This window comes from Haemorhous mexicanus, chromosome 5, assembly GCF_027477595.1.
Source record: "Haemorhous mexicanus isolate bHaeMex1 chromosome 5, bHaeMex1.pri, whole genome shotgun sequence".
Taxonomy (NCBI): domain Eukaryota; kingdom Metazoa; phylum Chordata; class Aves; order Passeriformes; family Fringillidae; genus Haemorhous; species Haemorhous mexicanus.
The window spans coordinates 34,137,452-34,157,134 of record NC_082345.1 but is presented as its reverse complement, the minus strand read 5'-3'; the positions used below and the strand labels follow the sequence as shown (position 1 = coordinate 34,157,134).

General features: G+C 38.2%; 2 protein-coding genes across 3 annotated transcripts in view; one reads left to right on the top strand and one right to left on the bottom strand.

Annotated features, from left to right (window-relative positions):
- Window positions 1-5,483, bottom strand: part of CEP290 (centrosomal protein 290) — a 47,772-nt gene extending 42,289 nt beyond the window's left edge. Inside the window, exons 1-9 of one of the 2 annotated variants that reach the window (XM_059846826.1) lie at window positions 5,303-5,483; window positions 3,196-3,214; window positions 2,532-2,659; window positions 2,316-2,393; window positions 1,887-1,956; window positions 1,634-1,680; window positions 1,205-1,348; window positions 959-1,012; window positions 133-285 (exon numbers count right to left, since the gene is read on the bottom strand). In XM_059846826.1, coding sequence (XP_059702809.1) covers window positions 133-285; window positions 959-1,012; window positions 1,205-1,348; window positions 1,634-1,680; window positions 1,887-1,956; window positions 2,316-2,393; window positions 2,532-2,633 — 648 coding nt within the window. In that variant the 5' untranslated portion in view covers window positions 2,634-2,659; window positions 3,196-3,214; window positions 5,303-5,483. Of the gene's footprint in view, window positions 1-132; window positions 286-958; window positions 1,013-1,204; window positions 1,349-1,633; window positions 1,681-1,886; window positions 1,957-2,315; window positions 2,394-2,531; window positions 2,660-3,157; window positions 3,215-5,302 lie in introns of both variants that reach the window. The other variant, XM_059846825.1, reaches the window with a different exon arrangement.
- Window positions 5,484-5,555: 72 nt separating this feature from the next.
- TMTC3 (transmembrane O-mannosyltransferase targeting cadherins 3) overlaps window positions 5,556-19,683 on the top strand; it is a 29,630-nt gene continuing 15,502 nt past the window's right edge. Inside the window, exons 1-5 of the mRNA XM_059846827.1 lie at window positions 5,556-5,713; window positions 13,233-13,349; window positions 13,950-14,166; window positions 15,270-15,488; window positions 19,243-19,342. Of these exons, the coding sequence (XP_059702810.1) occupies window positions 13,978-14,166; window positions 15,270-15,488; window positions 19,243-19,342 (508 nt within the window). The 5' untranslated portion in view covers window positions 5,556-5,713; window positions 13,233-13,349; window positions 13,950-13,977. The remainder of the gene's footprint in view (window positions 5,714-13,232; window positions 13,350-13,949; window positions 14,167-15,269; window positions 15,489-19,242; window positions 19,343-19,683) is intronic.

Sequence of the window (19,683 nt, the reverse complement as noted above, 5' to 3'; positions counted from 1 at the left end):
ACTGAATCCATATTATGAATTATGAATTCCCTTACTCCACATGACTTTATCTGTAAATTGAAATATTGCAATGAAAGACACTGTGGTCAGTAAAACTCCAATAGCTGCTCAATACAATGCATAGACTTTCACCTGAATTTCATCCAAATACTGGACAAGCTCAGAGCTTCTTTTGGACAGCTGTGATGTGTAATCAGATACCTCTCCTCTTCGTAATGGAATTGCTTCTTTTTGAGAATCTATTTGCCTCTGATAGTCAACCACATCCTGACGCAATTGTTCATTCTGCACAAAAAGCAATCCAAACTTAAATCCATTTCTAAGAGTTGAAGACAAAGTTGTTGCATTTCTAGCAAGCTAACACAAAGAGCTAACACAAGCAAAACCCATCCAAACTCCTACAGTCTGCTTTTAGAAGTCTTAGAAGCCTCACCTTTTTCTTTATGCGCTTTTTCTTCATATTAAAAAGGAGAAAACAAGACCAAGAGAACAAAGCATGGAAAATATTAGAAATTAGCTTTGCTTTTGGAAGACTAAATATTAACCAATATAGAGACAAAATAAAATAGCTTTCGTTATACCTCTGCAGGCATATACATACATACACACACATATACAGAAGGGTATTTTGACAAATGATTATCAAGGTTCTATCCCAGGACAATAATGAAACAAATTTACTAGGAAATAATATCTAACAAAAATTTTAAAAACTCAAAACCCAAAATCCAGGCAAAGCTAATGCACAGTAGGACTGTTCAAATTGAAATGCAGAGACTTCCTGACCTCAATTAACTACATTTCACTGGAGCAGATGTACCACATATTTATTTTGCACTAGTACACAGGAAATGTTCCAAAATTAAACATCACACCAAAAATTATAAATACAGAAATATAGTAGCATATTTATAAAAAAAGTAGAAAATACAGTAAATCAGCAATAATTTCTGCTAACCTCTCTCCTGAATCTGATGTTTTCATTTTCAGCATCTTCAATTCGATGAGCAAGCTACAAGACAGAAAACCTTTATATGCATCACTGACACCACAAAGAACTCCAGAAACAAAAAAACAAATGCATAGCAATCCTGTCATCAGTGCTTTTTTTTTTTTTACATTTCAGATGCGTTTTTCAGAACATCACCTTTTCAGAATATTTGACAGAACGCTTCTAGAGATGTCAAGCTCAAGTCCTTCATACCTGTTCATTCACTTTCTTCTCCTTTTCCAACTCTTTTTCTGTATCTGTTAACTGTCTCTCTTTTTGTTCCAATTGCTTTTCCAGTTGGCGGATCTCATCACGCAAAAAACGAGTATCACGACCACCAGCAGATTTTTGTGCCATCTTATGAGCATTAAAATAACATTATAAATATAGTACATAGTCAAAGTAGAAACAAATAAAAAACCAAAGCAGGTACTAAAATAAATGGGATTTCAAGTGTAAAAAACTCATTTATTCATCCAAGACTGGTGCATATTCAAAAAACATAAAAAGCATTTGCTAAAATTTAGGGTTATTTCATGACGTTCCAAGACTAACTACTCATCTAAAATAAAATAATTAGAAGACCCCACCTGAGCACTAACAAAATTTTAGTCTACGCACTAACAAAATTTTCAAACATACCTCTAATTCATTCTGAAGTTTCACCAGCTTGGTTTTAAAATTATTTTCTGTTAAAATAGAACAGATACAGTGAATTACCCAATAAGGTAAAAAACACATAAAACAATACATTAAACCAACTGTCTTCAGAGCAGTTGGTATTTTGTCCAGCTCTCTAAACCTTAAAAAAAAAAAAGCAACAAAAAAGCAAGAACAAAAACCTAAAAGCACATTTAACAAATCTTTTAAGAACAGTATACAAAAGCTTGCTTACCACATTTGGCTTGCTCCTCCCCGGCTTTTTCAACTTCTTCTAGTGCCAGTTCTACCTCTTGAGTTTTCATCTGAGAAAAGAAGCACAGCAAGCAAAGAAGAAATATTTACTACTACCATAAATTAAAAGATTGTTCCGTAGACCTTATGCTTAAAACATATTTATTTTGAGAAATTTATTTCCATTTTCCATCTATATAACTATGTTATTGCATTTCACTTCACTTCCCACTGCTAAATTCCAACAGCTACACAAGAAAGTGCTCTAGTGCAAGTAGGCATTTGGCATATAAATTACCTCAGGAGTAAGCAGGAATGGGGGAAAAGAAGATCCTTCATTTAGACAAAAAAAAAAAAAAAAAAAAAAAAAGGCCCACAAAGCAAAACAAATGCATCTGCAAAATTGAAGAAAGTAAGCCTTTATACAAACCTTCAGTAGTGATTGAATAATTTTAAAAAGGTGTATCATTTTTTCTGGAGTTTCAGTTTTTAACTCTTTCCCATCAACCTAACAAAAGAGACAAAACTGGTTTTACACTAATATCAATGAAATACACAAAATAAATCTTTCATGTATGTGAAGGACCAGAGACAGTTTAGGGAAGAAGGTATGACAGAACCCTCATGACCCCTTCTTCTCCAGGACCTTGATCATGATATCCAGCAATTTGTCCGCTAGCTCCTCTTGACGAGGCAGAGTATCTGGATCAACTTTCATGAGTTTCTTCCAATCTAAAACAGGTGCCATAGTGATTGTATGACTTTTTTTTCCCCCTAGAATAAAGATTAAAATAACAGTTATCAGGTATTATCAGTGCAAACCAATTTTAGGTCAAATGATTTAATGGAGGCTGGCCACTGAACACACCAGATGATTCTAACAACTGTAACACATTTTGTTCTATTGCAAATTATTAGGGTATAATAAAACCATTTTTTCTTATGTTAAGAATTACACCATGCATACTTAATGAATTCTTAGAACTATCAGTGAAGATGAGGACACTCACGAAACCTGTACTTTAATTTCAATATCCTCGTTTTCTTCTCCATCTCTTAATGTGGTATTTTTAGGCCAATGAGCAAACACAAAAATCATTATTTCTAATATTTAAAACACAACAAACACTTTCATACTGTGAGCACCAACTTCTTGACATTGTATTAAACATCATTTCTTTTTGATTAGAATACTTGAATTGACAAAAGACATTAATCAACCTGGAAACAGAGAAAAAAAGGAAGTGGTGGAAAGTTTTTTCTACTGCTTACCTACTGGTTGTTGTGGGCCACAGTGATTTCTCACATACCTGAAATTCAATGCAGTATCTGAAAAAGGCAGAAGGGATTGGAAATCTTGGATTATTCTGTTCTTTGGAGCTGTCTCTAGACTTTCTGATCAATATTTCAAAAAGTAAACTCTGCCAAGTTTAGAACAGAACATTTTTTATCTACTTATTGCCCTAAATTATGAATATAGCACAAAAGGTTAAGAAAAAATAAGAAAGAAATAAAGCTAACTAGAATAGTAAATGCAGTATTATTCAAAAAACAAATTCCACAGCAGGGGTATGTATTTTATAGAAAAAAAATCAAGCTCAATCAATAACTTCAGCAATGCTGTATGCTGAGCACAGTATTTTGAGATCTGATCCATCATGCACCCTGTCCCTCATTCAGCAGTTTAAAGACTCAACAACTGAAATCTCCTTCATCAATAAAAGGCTGAAACTCATATTACTTTCCAAAACTAACATGCCCAAGCACTCTGAAAGAAGAGCTGTCAGACTCAGAAATACAATTGTATGCTTAAGGGAAGACAAAAATTACCTTCATCCTTTCTGAATATGTGAACTACTTGAAAGGTCCCCTATATTTACTATATTTCTTCAATGTTTGCTAACCATAAAATGTGCATTACATTGAATCGATGACTTCACAAGGATGACACTTTATAAGCATTATTGCTTTTCTGTTTTGTTGTAATGGCAAAGGATAATACAAGGACAGTACTGGCTCTTTGACTTACTCAGTGAACTGAATACTACTTGATTTCAGTAACATACTTGTCTAAGGATCAGAGTTCTTAAACATATTCATTTTTTCTGAAGTTGTTTGAAGTTTTAAATGCTCAACAATCAAAACTATTCTGAAAGCAAATACATAAACTTACTATTGTCAATCCTTTCCCACTTTCCATCTCTCATATATTTTTCCCTTAACTAACAAAATAGTGTCCTAAGAAAATATCAGCCCTAAAATTTTATCCAAAAGGATAAAACATAATTGGATTGTACAAAAACAACTGAATCCAACTTGTTGGGAGATCAGCTACAGTAAGGTAGGGGGGCACAACCTATGCACAGAGTATGTTCCACAGTACAGTACACAGTACAGTACTGTGAGAGAATTTATTTAATTGAAAAGTTTTTCATCTTTGCTCATCTGTTGTCAGCAACTAAAACCCGTGGTTTTAGTAAACAGATGATCCATGAGGTGAGATGCTGAGCTCATGGTCTACAAAATGTTTGAAATAGATGGGGATTTGGTATTAGTTACCACAAGATTTTCCGGACTTAGGCAATCAAGCCTACATAAAACGGCCAGATGTTGAAAAGTTCAGCAGCCTCAGCTGGAAAAGGAAGTCTGGAGTACTTCCAGAACAATCATACTGCAAAAGTACTACCAGAACAACAATGCCCTAGTCTGACTATAGGAAAACACGCAGAGGCAGCCAAGCTCACATGGTGACACCTTACCATCACAGTGAGATCAAGCATCACTGGGAAGAGCTGATCTTTTCACCCCAGGGTGTGTCTAATGGGCAACACAGAGTCATGTGCACACGAGGGGGACTTAACATCAGGAAGCACCACAGTCACACGGGAGATGTGCTCTGCTAACTCCGCATTTGTTTACATGACGTAATCCAGTTTAAACTGCTTTTGACTTTCAAATTGAATTTACCAGGAGTAGTTCGGAGAACCACAAGATCTTAATTACAAAGCCTCAATCAAGAGAGAACCTTCGCAGGTTCCCATTCTCTCCTCTTTGGCATATCCCAGGCACAGGATATAGTGACAGCCCAGGATTCCTCCAGGATGCTGCTGAGACAATTTTGTCCCCGATTCATTCCAGCTCTGCTGAGCTAACAATCTGCCTTACTCGGCAGCCGCCTTCCCAGCGAGGCGGAGCAGAGGCAGCCCCAACAGCAGACCCGGCGGGGCGCTTCCTCCCCGGGCTCAGCCTGCGCCGCCGCCGGCGCCCGGACGCGCCTGCCGGGACCCGCGGCCGGCGCGCAGCAGCGGAGCGGCCCCGCCGCCCCCAGCCCGGCTGCTCCCGGCGGAGCGCGGGCCGCTGCGACCGGGGGCAGCTTTGGTCTCCTCGCCCGGAGCACCCCCCGCCCCGTGGCCTCACCGCTCCCGGAGGATGACGGTGGCCGCTGCCAGGCGACGCCATCAGACTCTCCCGCGGACCCGGATACTCGTGGGAGCCGGGAAAATCAACGCTTCCGTGGCACCCACAGACAAAGCCCCACGGTGCCAAGCGGGCTCTCCCAGTCCCGAAGGGCACCCAGGCGCGCAGGGCGTGATGCCGCCCGAGAGGGCCACTTCGCCGGGGCAACGGCCCCGAGCACCACCCCCGCCACCGGGCGGGTTCCCCGGGACTACAGCTCCCGGCATTCATCTGGGCTGGTCGCCCCGTCCACTTTTTCCCGACAGCCTCTGCTGGGCGGCGCGCCTGCGCCGTGTGCGGTGGCGGCGGAGCGCGCGGTGGGTGGCGGCTCCGGTGGTGGGGCCGCGGCTCCAGCCTTGGTGCCGGCCACAGGTAGGGCGGGCACGGCGCGCTGTGGGCCTTGCTGGGGAGGAAGGGAGGGAGGAAGGAGTGAGTCCTGTGTAGCTGCTGCTCGCAGAAGCTTCGGCTCGCTGGCTGTGCCTGCAGTGCCCGCCGTGCCCCGTCGGTGAGCCCCCCGCGCCTGCCGGGCTGCGGTGCGGCCTCGACCGCTGACTGCGGCGCTTGAGCCGTGTACGGGACCGCGCCCTGGCTCTGCCGCCTCCGCCGCCCAGGCTGCCCTTGCCTTGCCTGCCTCGCCCCAGCGCTGCGGGCAGCGTGCTGGTTCCTGCCCGGCCGGCGGGAGGGCTGCGGGACTGCCCGGGTACGCGTGTGCTTTGGGGTAGGAAGGGAACAGTGGGAGCCAGAAGGCACGGGGGAAATCACACCTATAAACTACTTGCATCCTTTGGGTATACTAGCCAGCAAGTTTGGTAAAGTCTGGTAGCCGAGAAAGTTTGGGATCCTGTGTTTTAGTTAAATGGGTGTGAAGGCATCTTTTGAAATAAAAAAGAAAACTAGTAATCATTCCAGGCGTGTTTATCTCTTTGTATTTGTTTGTTCAACAGCTCTGGAGAGCTGAAGTGGATTTGTTTTGTTTTGTTTTTAAAGGTAAAAGAAAGGTGGCTATAACGTTATCTTTGTACTTTTGTCCTTTTTTGGATTAATAATTGTTTTCAATACTTTGCTGTCTCTTGATCAGTGTTGATATATAATGGAGACTGACAAGATACAAGATGCCTTGCAGTCCTTATAATTATGCATCTTTTTCCACTCATAGCACAACTCCAAAGACGTCTATATCTCAGCCAGGGATTGGTTAATTATAGTTCCATATTGGGTGCAAAAGGCAAACTGTGTAGTTAGGGAAGGGAAGGAGACCGGGTTATATTTAATGAATGGGTAATGTTACTAAAAATAAAATTAATTATGGTTAGGTGTAAAACAATGATTTATTAGTAGAAGGGACTTTTTTAGGTATAGGAAGTGACACTGAAAATAATGGCACCTTAGCCACAAAGTAAGCCTTCAGGAAATGAATCCTTCTGTGGTAGAGAAAATAATCCATTGATGCTACAATGCTGCTGTATTGGAGGCTTTTTTTAATCATCTTCATCACCTTAACCAGCTTTTAATGCCAGTCTAGCTATTTAATGTGCTTTATTTAATATGCATCAGCATTTTGCAGAATCAGCAGAAAACACATTTACTGGTAGTGAAACCATAACTGGGTTGTAATTGCGTAGTGCAGCTAGTAAAGACCATTGGTGCAGAAGTAAAAGGTATTTGGATTTGAAGTGGGCATGGAAACTCCAAAAGTGAAAAAAGAATAAAGGGAATTGAAGTATTAACCCCACACAAAATGAGAAAACATTTAAAATGCAGCATGGCTTGTAAATTAGTATGTTTTGCATTATCTCACGTCATGAACTTGGTTAAGTGAATCTTCTTTTAGTGGGAATAGATACTTACAGTTCTGGAGCAAAGAAATCAATTCAGCTCCATGGTGAATGGTTTGACCTACTCTGATAGAAGAGTTAGGCATACATGTTAAATCACAGCTTTGATAACAGTGTGCCCTTGCAAAGACCTAATAGAAAAACTGCACCAATGAAAGCCTAATGGAATGTTATTTAATGTACACAAGAAATCTCATGCAGACCCAGCATACTAAGTAAGGACAGAGTAGCAGAGTCTAAAGGCTGTGATTTCAGCTTATACCTCACATGTAGCTTTTGTTCATTTATTCTTTGGAGTAAACAAGCATACAGTTTCTGCTGTTGCATTTCTGGAACACTGAGAATGGTGATAAGTGTTATTTTAGAGACACTATTTTTGCATCAGTGAGGCCACAAAAGATGTTTTATGTAGTTGCTCTAAATAGAACGGGTGTTATTTTGCTACTGTTTGAGTGTAGCAAAAACCCCTAAAGATTTGACATTGGAATGTGAGATTCTATTACTGATTTAAATTTCTAAGTTATGAAGTACAAGCTGGACCTGTGTGGTTTGTATTTCAACTGGCATGTACCAGTTGCGTTGAACAAATTGAAGCTAAACCACCAGCTAAACCAGGATCTTCATCTCACCCATTTTAAATTGTGTTACATTTTTTTCCTTGCTTGTATCAGAGTAACCTAAAATGTCCCTAGTGTTAGTCCGGCTGCTAGCTGCCAGCGAGTTCTTTCCCCATAGGAGATCTTTCATCTGGCCTGCAGCACTTACTCTGACTTTGTATCAGAACTGCCAGTGCTTCTCTAGTTAACCCTTCAGACCCTGTGAAGAGAGGGCTGGAGGCCTAATGGCTTTCTTGAGTAGTGGAGAGTATTTCCTAGTAGTCCCTCGCCTCTTGAGCTGGTAGTAAAAACCTTGCAGAAGGTTTTCACAATAAAACTTTTCTTGTTATATTTGTCCTGGTCTATGATTTCAGCAAGATGAAAAGGAAATTCAGGTGTGTTTTGTATTATTCATCCTCTCATCTTTCCAAATACTTCTTGCTTTCTAGATCAGATTCAAGCCCAATCATTTAAATCTCAGCTGTGCATCTAAGTTATTTCATATTGGAGTTGTACCTTGGAGTAGCATGAGTAGATAAAGTTTAAGGCTTTGTTGGAAAGGCAAAACAAAAACAAAATTATGATCTCTCTCTCTGTCAGTAAACACTTGTACTAAATCAGCAGAAAGAATGTTCAGTTTACTCAGAATAAAAATAAACAAAGGTTAGCTAGTAGGCAATACAAATTAGGACATTAGCGGAGCCTCAAATTATATTATTAAATGAATTAAAAATGCTATTAAAGTGACTGTTAAGTGCTATTGGTTTGTATATATCTGCTGATATTCATCAGTTCAGCTACCAGCTCTTAGATTAACTAGTTGCTCACCTGTTTAAAAATAAAAATAACCCTAGGAGTGGTTTTAACAGCTTTTCACTTTCTTCTACCTTTGATAATTTGAAGGTTTTCTCTGTGAACTGTAAGTAATGTTCTAAACAGTTCAGAACCTTCAGTGATTAATAAAGTTTCTATCTCTAGTAAATAAATCTCTAGTATTGCCTGATTATTTTTTAGTAAATTGACATAACATATTATTAATACCTTTCAATCAGTGCAAGTGCCATTACTCTGTAGAAGAAAAAATTTAAATGTATGTTTAAGTTTCCAAAGTTTGATAGTCAGATGTGTCTAACAGACAAAAACATATTTCTTCTGACAAGGGTCTTTTAATGTAAGGTGGCAGATAGCTAATTCTGGACTGCTAACATGTTTTTGGGATTGCATTTGTGTTCTTGCCAAGATACACGCTTGCCAATTTTTTCTAAGTTCTGATGGACAGAAAATGGCTTCTGCACTCCCAGATTTCCCAACTGAGGATACTCCTAGAGCATCATTTTGCTTCCTTTATTTGTGACAGAGGTTTTCTTATGCCGACTGCTTCATCTTGCAACATGGGGTGTGCTAAACCATCTGTAGTGTCATGGATTTAGTAGCAATCGTTGAGAAATAGTGTGTTTTCTTACCCTCTAATAGTGCTTTGGCTCTTTTGGTGGTTGTTACTTGTTTTTTTTGTCCATGCATTTTTTCAGTTTTGTGAGTCTTTCTTACGTTTTACTCATGTCTGTTATTCTTGAAGACTGGATGAACTATTAGAGTGATCTGAAGAAGCTGGAACAGGAAAACTACTTTATGAGCCAAATGGGCTTGAGAGTTCTGGTTCTCTTCTGTCCTTTCCATTTAATGTCTCTGTACAGATGTGAAAATGGTGCAGTGCCAAGTGCAGATTTCTGTGCCAAACAGCCAAAGAGATTTAGTCCAATGATAGGCTGTTTTGCACAGCCTGGGTATTCTTTTTTTTACAGTTGTCTCTGATGACTACTGTGCATTTTTTGACTCTCAAGATTTACCTTGCTGCTTATTGTTTTCAGCTGTATATTCTTCATGACATGGTCAGATATTGTTGTAGATTAAAGCATCCAACAGAAGTCTTTGTAATAAAGTATCTGAAGTACATGTCTGCCCTGATTTCATCCAGTCAAATGGTAGCTCTGTGGCTGTGCACTAAACCACAAGGTGGCAGTCATACAGCCCAAGGGTTGGTTAAGGTATCTCAGGGGCAGTCTTAGTAGCTGTGAAAGCAGCAGGTAGGTGAGATGAAAAAATAACCTGAGGGATGGTAAGTCTGTTTGCATGTTTAGGACCAGGCAGTGATGTGGCTCTCCCTCGCAGCAAGTCTGTTTTAACAATGAACTTGTTAGGCAGCATTTTGCAGGTGTTTATCAAATCCATCCATCACTGGAAGTGAAGTACTGGCACTTGCAAGACCATACTTGGGTTGATCAACATGTCAGTTGGGTAAGAAGGAGAATATATACACTCACATGAGCAGCCCAGTCATGTCAAGGCTTCAGCAGCCTCTTGCACATCTGTGATTTGCAAGGTTCTCAGTCTTACATACTCCTTACATGGATTCTTTCTTTCCAACATCAAACTGATAATAGATTAGTTGGCGTGAAAGTAATTTTGGTTATCAAGAAGCAGTTGCTGTTTTCCACTGAGTTTAAAAGCAGTCATACTTTTGCCTGGCTTACCAAGTACAGATGATCTTTTACAAACATCTGCTTTAGTTCTGCATTCTCAACATGTTGCTGATCATTGCAGGTTTGGAGTGTGGGAGTGGACCCAGCTACAGTAGCAGATAGGAACTAGTAGTTCTGATGGCAAGACTTGCTCAAAATCTGCATTGTTATGCTAACATTAAGGACTGCAAATTTTTTATTCCATTAAAAGTAGAACATTAGAACATTAAAATTACTCTGTAATCAGACCAGGTGAAAAAGGTAATTTTCCTAACTCTGTGTATCTTTACAGTACATTTCAGAAAAATAAGACCTTAGAATGCCAGAATGCAAGTCAGAAGTTGTAACTGTACTGCAGTTTTGTGCAATCTACAGGTTCTATGTGGCCTTACGTTTTCCTTTTTTCTCCTTGTGCTTAGCCTGGAAGCAGAGTGTTTGAATATGGAGGCTTTACCAGATTTCCATTATGCCTCTCTGTTTTCAAGAGCTAGTGCTTTAGCACACAGCTAAAATTTGAGAGGGGTATGGTGTGATGCTTTAGAGGTTACCAAGTTTGATACAGTTCAAGCAGGGTGACTTGCTGCTAAAACCAGAACAGTGCATTTTGTTGCATATATTCATTGCTTACAGTAAATTTAGTAAAACTGTTCAGGATTTCCTGGAGTGTCTGTGACTGAAATACTTGCCTTGAAAGACCAAGGTATAGCCATGTATTTGCATGTAGTTGTGATTGTATCTGTGATTGAAATGTGCGTGTAAAGGAGAAGGTGAATTGCAATAAAAGCTTTCAGTGTTAAATGTGAATATTTGCTGGAGTTCTCTGATGGTGGGCTAGCCACTAAAGCATGAACTTTGGATTTATGTAATATATGAATTTATTTATGCTTGAGAGTTCCTTTTCATTCAGATAAAAACAGTATTTTCCCTACAGCTGTCTTGTAGGTAAGTGGAGCTCTGTCAGGGAGCAGCATGGTCAATAGTGATATAGAGTGTGGAGTTCTGAGTTAAAGGAATACTAGAAATTCAGAGCAAAATGAAAGGCTTGTGAAAAGCATCAGAATCACCTGGGATTTAGAGATAAGTATAGTGGATGTTTTGACATACTTTTTCACTTGTGGAAAAGTGAAAACCTACTAAAAGGTGAAAAAGCTATTAATTAAGGCTGGTTAAGCTTTTCATTTTGATAAGATGCAGTACTTAGGAATCAATTTTGGGTTTTTTGCTAGCTGGGTAATGGTAGCTGTTTCTGAATAAATGTTGTTAAAGAATTAGAAGTCACCAAAACCCTACTCACCTAACAAAGCCTTTTCTTAATAGTTGAATTTAAATAAATCTTACCGTTGATTCTGTGTGGTAATATTACTATGTCACAGTATTTAAAATAATAAAGGTTTGTATGTTGGAAAATCCTGACATGTTTACTGTAGATCTTTTTCAGATATCACTTCTTTTCAGTAGAATTGGTGAAGTTCAAGAAGAAGGAAGTGGACTCTTTAGAACTTGTTGCAAAAAAGGAATTTCAAATTCTGGCAGGGTAGAAGCATATGTTTCATATCCACCTTCTTTGAAGGGGGATCTAAAAAAGTGATGAGTTCAAGTTCCAAAGTGTATTCCTGTAGCACGCTTTGTTTTCTTTTTTTAATAAGATTTCTCTGGCTGCCAAGAGGACCTTAGATATGTTCAGTTGTAAACTTATCTTAGTGTTTTAAAGTACTCAGATCGAGCCCATGGCAGGGGGATTAGAACTAGATGATCTTTAATGTCCCTTCCAACCCAAACCATTGTGTGATTCTATGAAAAAGGTGTGGCAACATTCTTCAACATTGTGGTGGTTTTTTTACTGGTTTTTGTTATTTACAAAGGTGGTGGCAGCTTTAAAAAAAGGCTTTCATTGTTGAAGTAACATCAAAGCCAGTGCTCCAAGTACTAGAAAAGCCCTTAACTGCCATTATGTGAGGAACACCAAATGGTTTGGTTTGATTTCTTTGAAATGTGTCCTTGTTTTCAGTTTAGCTGCATCTGCATCTTTTTTGCACGTGTATTCCTTCCTGTACCTACTGCTCCTTTGCCACTAGTTGTGGTGGTGAGTGATTGTGAGCTCTCAGGTCCACGCTGCAAACTACAAACAAGGTCACCTATCTAGATCTTTGTGGCCTGTATTAAGAGTTCAAGTGTGGAGTATTAAGAGTTCAAGAAGCATTTGGACAACACTCAGGCATGTTGTGTGATTCTTGGGGTTGTCCTGTGCAGGGCCAGAAGCTGGACTCAGTGATCCTTGTGAGTCCTTTCCAGCTCATCATGTTTTATGATAAATCTGAACACAATTTTTAAAAAGCCCAGTAGACCAAAGGAAAAAAAAAAAATCACCAGGATTTCAGGGTTTAGGACAATAAAGCAGACTAAAATAGCTTTCAAATAGCTCATCAGCTTTGATGTGTGAACTGTGATAAACATAAGGTTGCACATACACAATTATGTATTCAAGGATCCACATTATCTAGCTAATATTAGCTGCTCTGTGTCCTTACAGATGCTCCCCCTCTACAGTTAGGGTGGGAAAATACTCTTGTTCAGTCATGTCCATGTTCTCAAAATGAAGTCAGTGTTCAACTGTCCGTAGCTTTTCAGTATCTTCAGTCCCAGCAGTTGGCAGTGATCTATGCAGGGTCAACTAGTGGTCAGAAGAAATACCTTTGACCTGTAAGTTACCTTCTTATTTTTCTGAGGCAGAACAGTATTCTCAAGCAACACAGTACACAGTGATTTCACCTTTTCATCAGTTCACCCATATAATATTATGTAAATAATCATAAATATAATAAATAATAATAATCATAAAACTGCTGATTAATAATTTCTCAGGCTTAGAAAATTAAGCAAGATGAGAGAAATTAATATAAGATAAAATTAATTTTGGTTTTTTTCATACTATTTGTTTTAGACAGTAGTCTCATGAACAGTCAATGACATCAGAGGAACTGGCAGAGTTGAGCAAGAAAAAAAACCTTTTCATGAACTTCTACAAAGAATGCAAATGAGCCTAGTGTGACTTTCAATGGTAAGTTTAACTTTTTTTTATTATTAATGTCCTTTACCTGTCCTTGAACCCCTGTATTTATGAAGTTTTACAAGTTTCCCGTTTGTTCATCAGAATGTTTGAAGTTTGTTTTAGTTTTAATTGATTTTGAGATATTTTAAGAAACACCTTTAAATCTAAACCTCATAAATAATTAATTGACACAGTATCTGCATCTTTGCTAACTTAGAATTTTGTGTATGTTAAATTACTCGGGATTGCAGAGAAGTTATTTTTCACAGTTTATCAGTTCACAGCACTCTCTTGAACTGCAATAGCTGTCTGCTGAAAGCAACATCACAATTTATTACCAATGCTTTTTTTTCTTTGCCCGCAAGTAAAACATTAAAAGTATCAGTGTATCCACCTTTTGTAAGGCTTTTTAAGGGTAAGATATTTTAATGAGAGTACTTACTTTAAGCACTAAACCATGTTACATGTGTGACTTGAGGAAACTTTTCTATCTTACTGAGTTATAGGTATGGAGTGTCATTAACTTTTAAAATATTTGATGTCTAAATTTGACTTTTTTTATCAAGTTTAGTAAGTAAAAGTACTCAAGTTTCTCTACATATATTTCAGTTTTTGTCCATGAAACCTCCTTGAGAAGATGGCTGACATAAGCCTGAAGGAAGCAGCTCTTATTGTTGGTGTGGTGGCAGCCTGCTACTGGAACAGTCTCTTTTGTGGGTTTGTTTTTGATGATGTTTCAGCAATTTTGGACAATAAAGATTTGCATCCTTCTACTCCACTAAGAAATCTGTTTCAGAATGACTTCTGGGGCACTCCAATGTCTGAGGTAAATGGTTTGTGAAACACTTTGAAATGTTTAGGAAATTGAAAAAAACCTTGCAGAGTGTCTTTTTACGCTTCTTTATCCTAGTGTGGTTTTAACAGAATAGTTAGGATTTGTGGAATTTGGTGGTGTTAGTGTTTTGTACAATAATATCAGGAATACACGTAGCTTATATTCTTTCCCTTTGTTCAATAAAAAAAACTGGTAAGAAAATGAAGTTGTACTGACAGCACATAGCTGCATGATGTTATTTCCTATGTAATCACAATATCAAAATTGAACAACTCTGACCAGTTTCTTTTCTCCTGCAAAAATTAGATATTGCCTGCCAGGACATTTATTTCTGGATGCAACCTGGAAGGAAAAATAACACTTAAACAACATAGTTGGGAATTAGGATATTGATTCCTTTAAATTTATTTAAGTGTATATATATAGAGATAGATATGAATTCAGAGTTTCTGATTTGTAGCCCATATAGGGTGGCTATCTATTATCTGAAAAGCTGCATTAGCATTAAAGCTCTTGATAAACATTGTTAAATGGCAATAGCTAAAGTATTTTGATACAATTTTAAAAGTCATGCATGGCGTTATTGTTGAGTAAATGAATAAAAATTCTCTCCCATTCATACATTCTCTGCTTATCAAGGCATTCCACTTTATAATCTTTTCTTATGTTCATAACCTACAGGGTTAGTTCCTGGTGACATACTATTTGCTAGCTCTGCAAATAGACTGATACATAATTTTCATATAACCCTGTAACCAAAGTTTCCAGATGCCATTTAGTTCTGTATTCATTGCGGGTTAAATAGGTTCCTAAATTCCCCCAGTAAAGTTTCAAATAGTAAATTTTTTTTTTTTTGGTAGAGTTTTTACTGAAAAAAAATCCCTAACTATGTCCAGTGGAAAAGAGCCTTTTTTTTTCTTTTTTTCTTTCTTTTTTTTTTTTTGATTGGGCCACTGATTTTCATATCTTTGTTTTGAAGGTAGATGCCTGACAGTAGAAGGGTATTCAGGTATGGATAGGTGTTTAGGAAGGTATTTTAGAGTGAAAGTCATTTTGTAAGTTAGTGGTGACTGATTGTATTTGTTTTCTTTCAGGAGAGGAGTCATAAATCTTATCGTCCCCTTACAGTTCTAACGTTTCGCTTAAACTACTTGTTCAGCGAGTTAAATGCAGTTTCTTACCACTTTCTAAATCTGGTCTTTCATGTGGTGGTGTGCATAGTCTTCCTCAAGGTCTGTAAGCTCTTCCTGGACAACAGGAGCAGTGTAGTTGCATCCTTGCTCTTTGCAGTGCACCCAATACATACTGAAGCGGTAGGTACAGCTGTGATGTGCTTAATTTGTTTGAACTGTGTTAATTAAACTTAAATTTCCTGGTGTTTGGATCTGCTTGTATATACATACCTTCAGAAAGTATGATTTTATTCATAGTTATTCTTTCCTTTGCAATGAGTGGTGGAAGTGCCAAATTTCCATGCTCAAGAGTTGTTTTATATTACATGCAGCTACTGGAAAATAATTAAAGAAACATGGATTTAGTTGCTAAATAATTTAGTCCTCTGCTATGCACGTTGGCTTTTATGACTTCAGTTTACGTAGAATTTGTGTTCTGTGTGATTCATACAGTATCCTATTTTTCAAATATTATGAATTCCTCTTAATGCATTTCCAGAATCCCTTGTGGCTAATCACCATGCCTATTCTGTCTGCTTTCTTTTATGTCAATTGTCTATCTCAGTGGGACTTTCTCTAGAATTGTTGTTCCTATGCTATAGCCAGCTTTGGCCCAATTCTGTCTGAACCTTCCACTTTTTTAACAGATAGGATACAAGGAAGAAGAAATACATTTCTCTCCTCTCTTGTTTTCTTTGATTCTGAAGGATTTCTTCACTGCTATTTAAAAAAACTAAAAAGCTTTGTTTGTACAAGTTTCTGATTATTTACTTTTTAATGGCCAACCAGGCTTGCAATGTTGTGGAGGAAATGAAGTCTTGTGATGACCATTCATTAGATTTCTTTCTGCCAGAAAATCTGATAAAGCAAATTCGTGGCATTTTCTGCCTTTATTTCTGCTCCCCTTCCAATTTACTTTCCTGGATTTTAGTACACAGGTATTGCAGAGCCCTGTCTCTTTTTTTTTTTTTAATAGTATTAGCTTATTTCCAGAAAACTGAAAATGTTTGAATCTTTTGCTGCTTTGGAGATTATACCACTTCATTGAGTAAAAAGAGGTTTTTTGGGTGGGGGAGGGGGGAGTAGAGTCTTTTGATTTTAATAAAATGAGGGGGCTTTATGTTCTAATTTTTTTGGTCCCGATTTTGGGAGTAAAGAGTTTGCATCTACCTCTTATTCACTAGTAGTACAGTTCCCTTTAAGCAATAATTAAGAAGCCTGCATCCTTGTATTTTTGAGCAAATTTTACAGGAATTGAGTTGATAAAGTTGGCTGTTACTTAAGCTACTGATACGTCCTTGCTAGAAGTTAATGGAATGTTTAAAATTAGGAAGTTCGGCACCTAAAAATTCCTGTTTGCTCCAAAGCGCAAACCCCTATAAAAACTTGGGTAAAACATGAGTTAAAAATTGAAATTCTTTATTTAATTTGGTTTTCTGGTTCTTTGAAAAAACATGCTTTAAATTGCCAAACTTGGCTTTACATCTTTGTAGTAAATGTGATAGGATCTTTGCAGCAGTGTTAGCAAGTTGCCAGTGACTTAGGTTAGTGGCTCACAGGTTAGATCAGCCAGTGTAATTTTATCACTTTCATTCCAAATTTCAGTGGTTCTTTATTATGCCTGAACTTTCAGATTTTGCCCGAAATAGCAAGTAGCACAGATGCTTTTAGTCCTGTGCATCAGAGTTAGTAAGAAGTGCCGTGCAAATCCTACAGCCCGTTGTGTAACCGAAGCTAATTGTGTAAGGCAGTGTTCTGGAGCGATTTGGCAGAGCGTGTGTAAGGCCTGGTGTTGGCCACGAGAGGGCGCTGCAACACAAGGATCGCTCCAACCTGGTGCTGGCCTGGAAACACTGCGAAACTGCAATTCTAGTTAAATCCCCCTGCTGTTGTACTCAGGTACTCAGTGAAGAGTCAGACAGGGGCTTGCTTTCGTCTTACCCTCACCTCTTTCACTGTGTAAAAAGAACAAGTGGAAGTTTCCTTACACAGAAAAGAGAAGGTAATAATGAGATGTATATTAGTACTAGGAGTTTTTATATCTTTTATAATTATAATTAAAAGGTCTGTGGTCTTAATTCCTTCAAATTAATCTCCTACTTATTGCTTTTTACTTATTAATCACCTGTACAAGGGTTTGAAACAGCAGATACAATACATAAATATTTCAACCTTTTGCCTATCTTAAGATATACAGATTTTTCCTGGAAAAGTTATCAGAGCAGGATAAGTAGATTATTTTCTGCTTCAGTTCAGAAAGAAGCTAGGCTATTGCAGTGATATCTGTTTTTCTGAGAAAGACGTTTTTAGGAAATGAGTTGAATAACAGCATCATAGTTGCATTTGTCCCTGCCTTTACAATTCCAGTTTAGTCTTCCTCCCTACTTTTCAACTGTTCTGGCCAGAAGTATGTAAACCACCTTTATTACTACAGGATGTCAACTAACCTTGTGAGTGCTGGAATTTTCTCTCATAAGTTACATTTGCATCGAGAAATAGAACCTCTCTTTTGTTGGCAGTCAACTGTGGAGGCACACCAACATGCTTTATTCATGTTCTCTTTCAGCTGATCTGCAGATAAAGTTCTCTTTAATGTCTTAATGCTAGACGATTTTGGAATCCAGACCAGGAATGTTTGAAACATCTTAAGATATTTTGGAAACAAATACTTAGATGCTCTTTAAAATATTAACACAAACCTGTGGTGCCTTACCAACTGTGAAACATGCTTTGTCTGTGCATGATTCAGTGAATCCTTTGGTAAACATACAGTAGTCCCAAGAGAAATACTAGAGTATGATTTCAGATTCAGATTAGAATGCTTTTCTTTACACTGTGACCTTGGATACTGAGTTACTTTCTCATTTTATGCTGTGCTGGATCAATCATGCTTGACCAAGAATGTACTAGCAATAAAAATTTCTAGCTGGGTCCAGATGGTAAAAAGTCAGTGTTCAGCATCATCATAGTTAAATCATGAGCTATGCAGTTTCCTTAGCTAAATACAACCATGTACCTCAGGACATGTCACTTGTTTCAGCCGTGTTACTTGTAAAAATTTGGAAGCTGTCAGTGGCACTACAGAAGAGGACAGGTGAGGAAGAATGGTAGTCCTAGAAGGTGGTGTAGGCAATGCAGCGGCTACTGCAAGAACCATGAGCATAATGACCTGTCTTCCATATGCGATTGTTGGTTTCACTTTAGCATTTTTTAAAAACATTTCTTGAAATGGGAATGAATCTGTATTTCTTTGGGGATTTTGAAACAACCCTTTGCCCTATGCATTTTAACTCTTCTCTGAGTTTCATAAAATCCACTCCTCTCTGTCTCGTCAAGGGAAGAGAGGTTGCGATTGAACGCTGAGGCAGAAATGTTGTTGAGTACCTCAGCCTTCTCCTTGTCCATTGTTACCAGTTGTTCAGCACTGCTGGTGTGGCAAGGTACACCGCTGACATTCCTTTTCTGGTTAACCTATCTGCAGAAACCTTTCTTTTTATTTTTTATGTCTATTGCCACATTCAGTTCCAGCTCTGCCTTGGCCTTCCACACCCTATCTCTGCACAACCGAGCTTTGTCCCAGGTTTTTTTTCCCAGATTACTGGTCCTTGTTTCCTCTCCTGGGCATTTGCTTCTTTCACTTTAGTTTGACCAACAGTTTTTACACAGCAAAACTGACCTCTCACTTTCCTTACCCAATTTCTAGCTCCTGGGGATTGGTAACTCCTGTGCTCTATGGAATACTTCCTTAGAGATCTGCTATCTATATAATAATAAATATCTAGTAACATATAAATGGCATAGCTAGATTATTAATAAAAACTCAACAAATGCTATCTTAAAATATCAAATAATAATACATAATAATAATTAAGGTTTTTCTTCTTTTATTTTTCAGGTGACTGGAGTTGTGGGCAGAGCAGAGCTTTTATCATCTATTTTTTTCCTAGCTGCTTTTTTGTCATACACAAAGTCTAAAGGGCCGGATAATACCATAGGTAAATGATTGACAAATAGAGATATAAGTTAGTTTGTTTCCCACTGATAAAAACGCTCTTAAAACCATAATAGAGGTGAACTGGTTATTCAGCAAGCATGTACCAAACCTCCTTCAGAGCCAAGATACCCATGTAATACTACTTTCCATTATAAATTGCATTTTTTTCTCCAAGACATAGGCATTTCTTTAATTAGTTTTATAACACCTACCCTAGGATATGCTTGTACTGACTTTTATTACTGCAATTTAAGAGGAAGTGTGCTGAGGTGCCTCAGATGATCAGTCACAAGTAAACTCCAAAGTTTCAATGCAGATAAAGGAGGCTTCCATCTTTGCCAG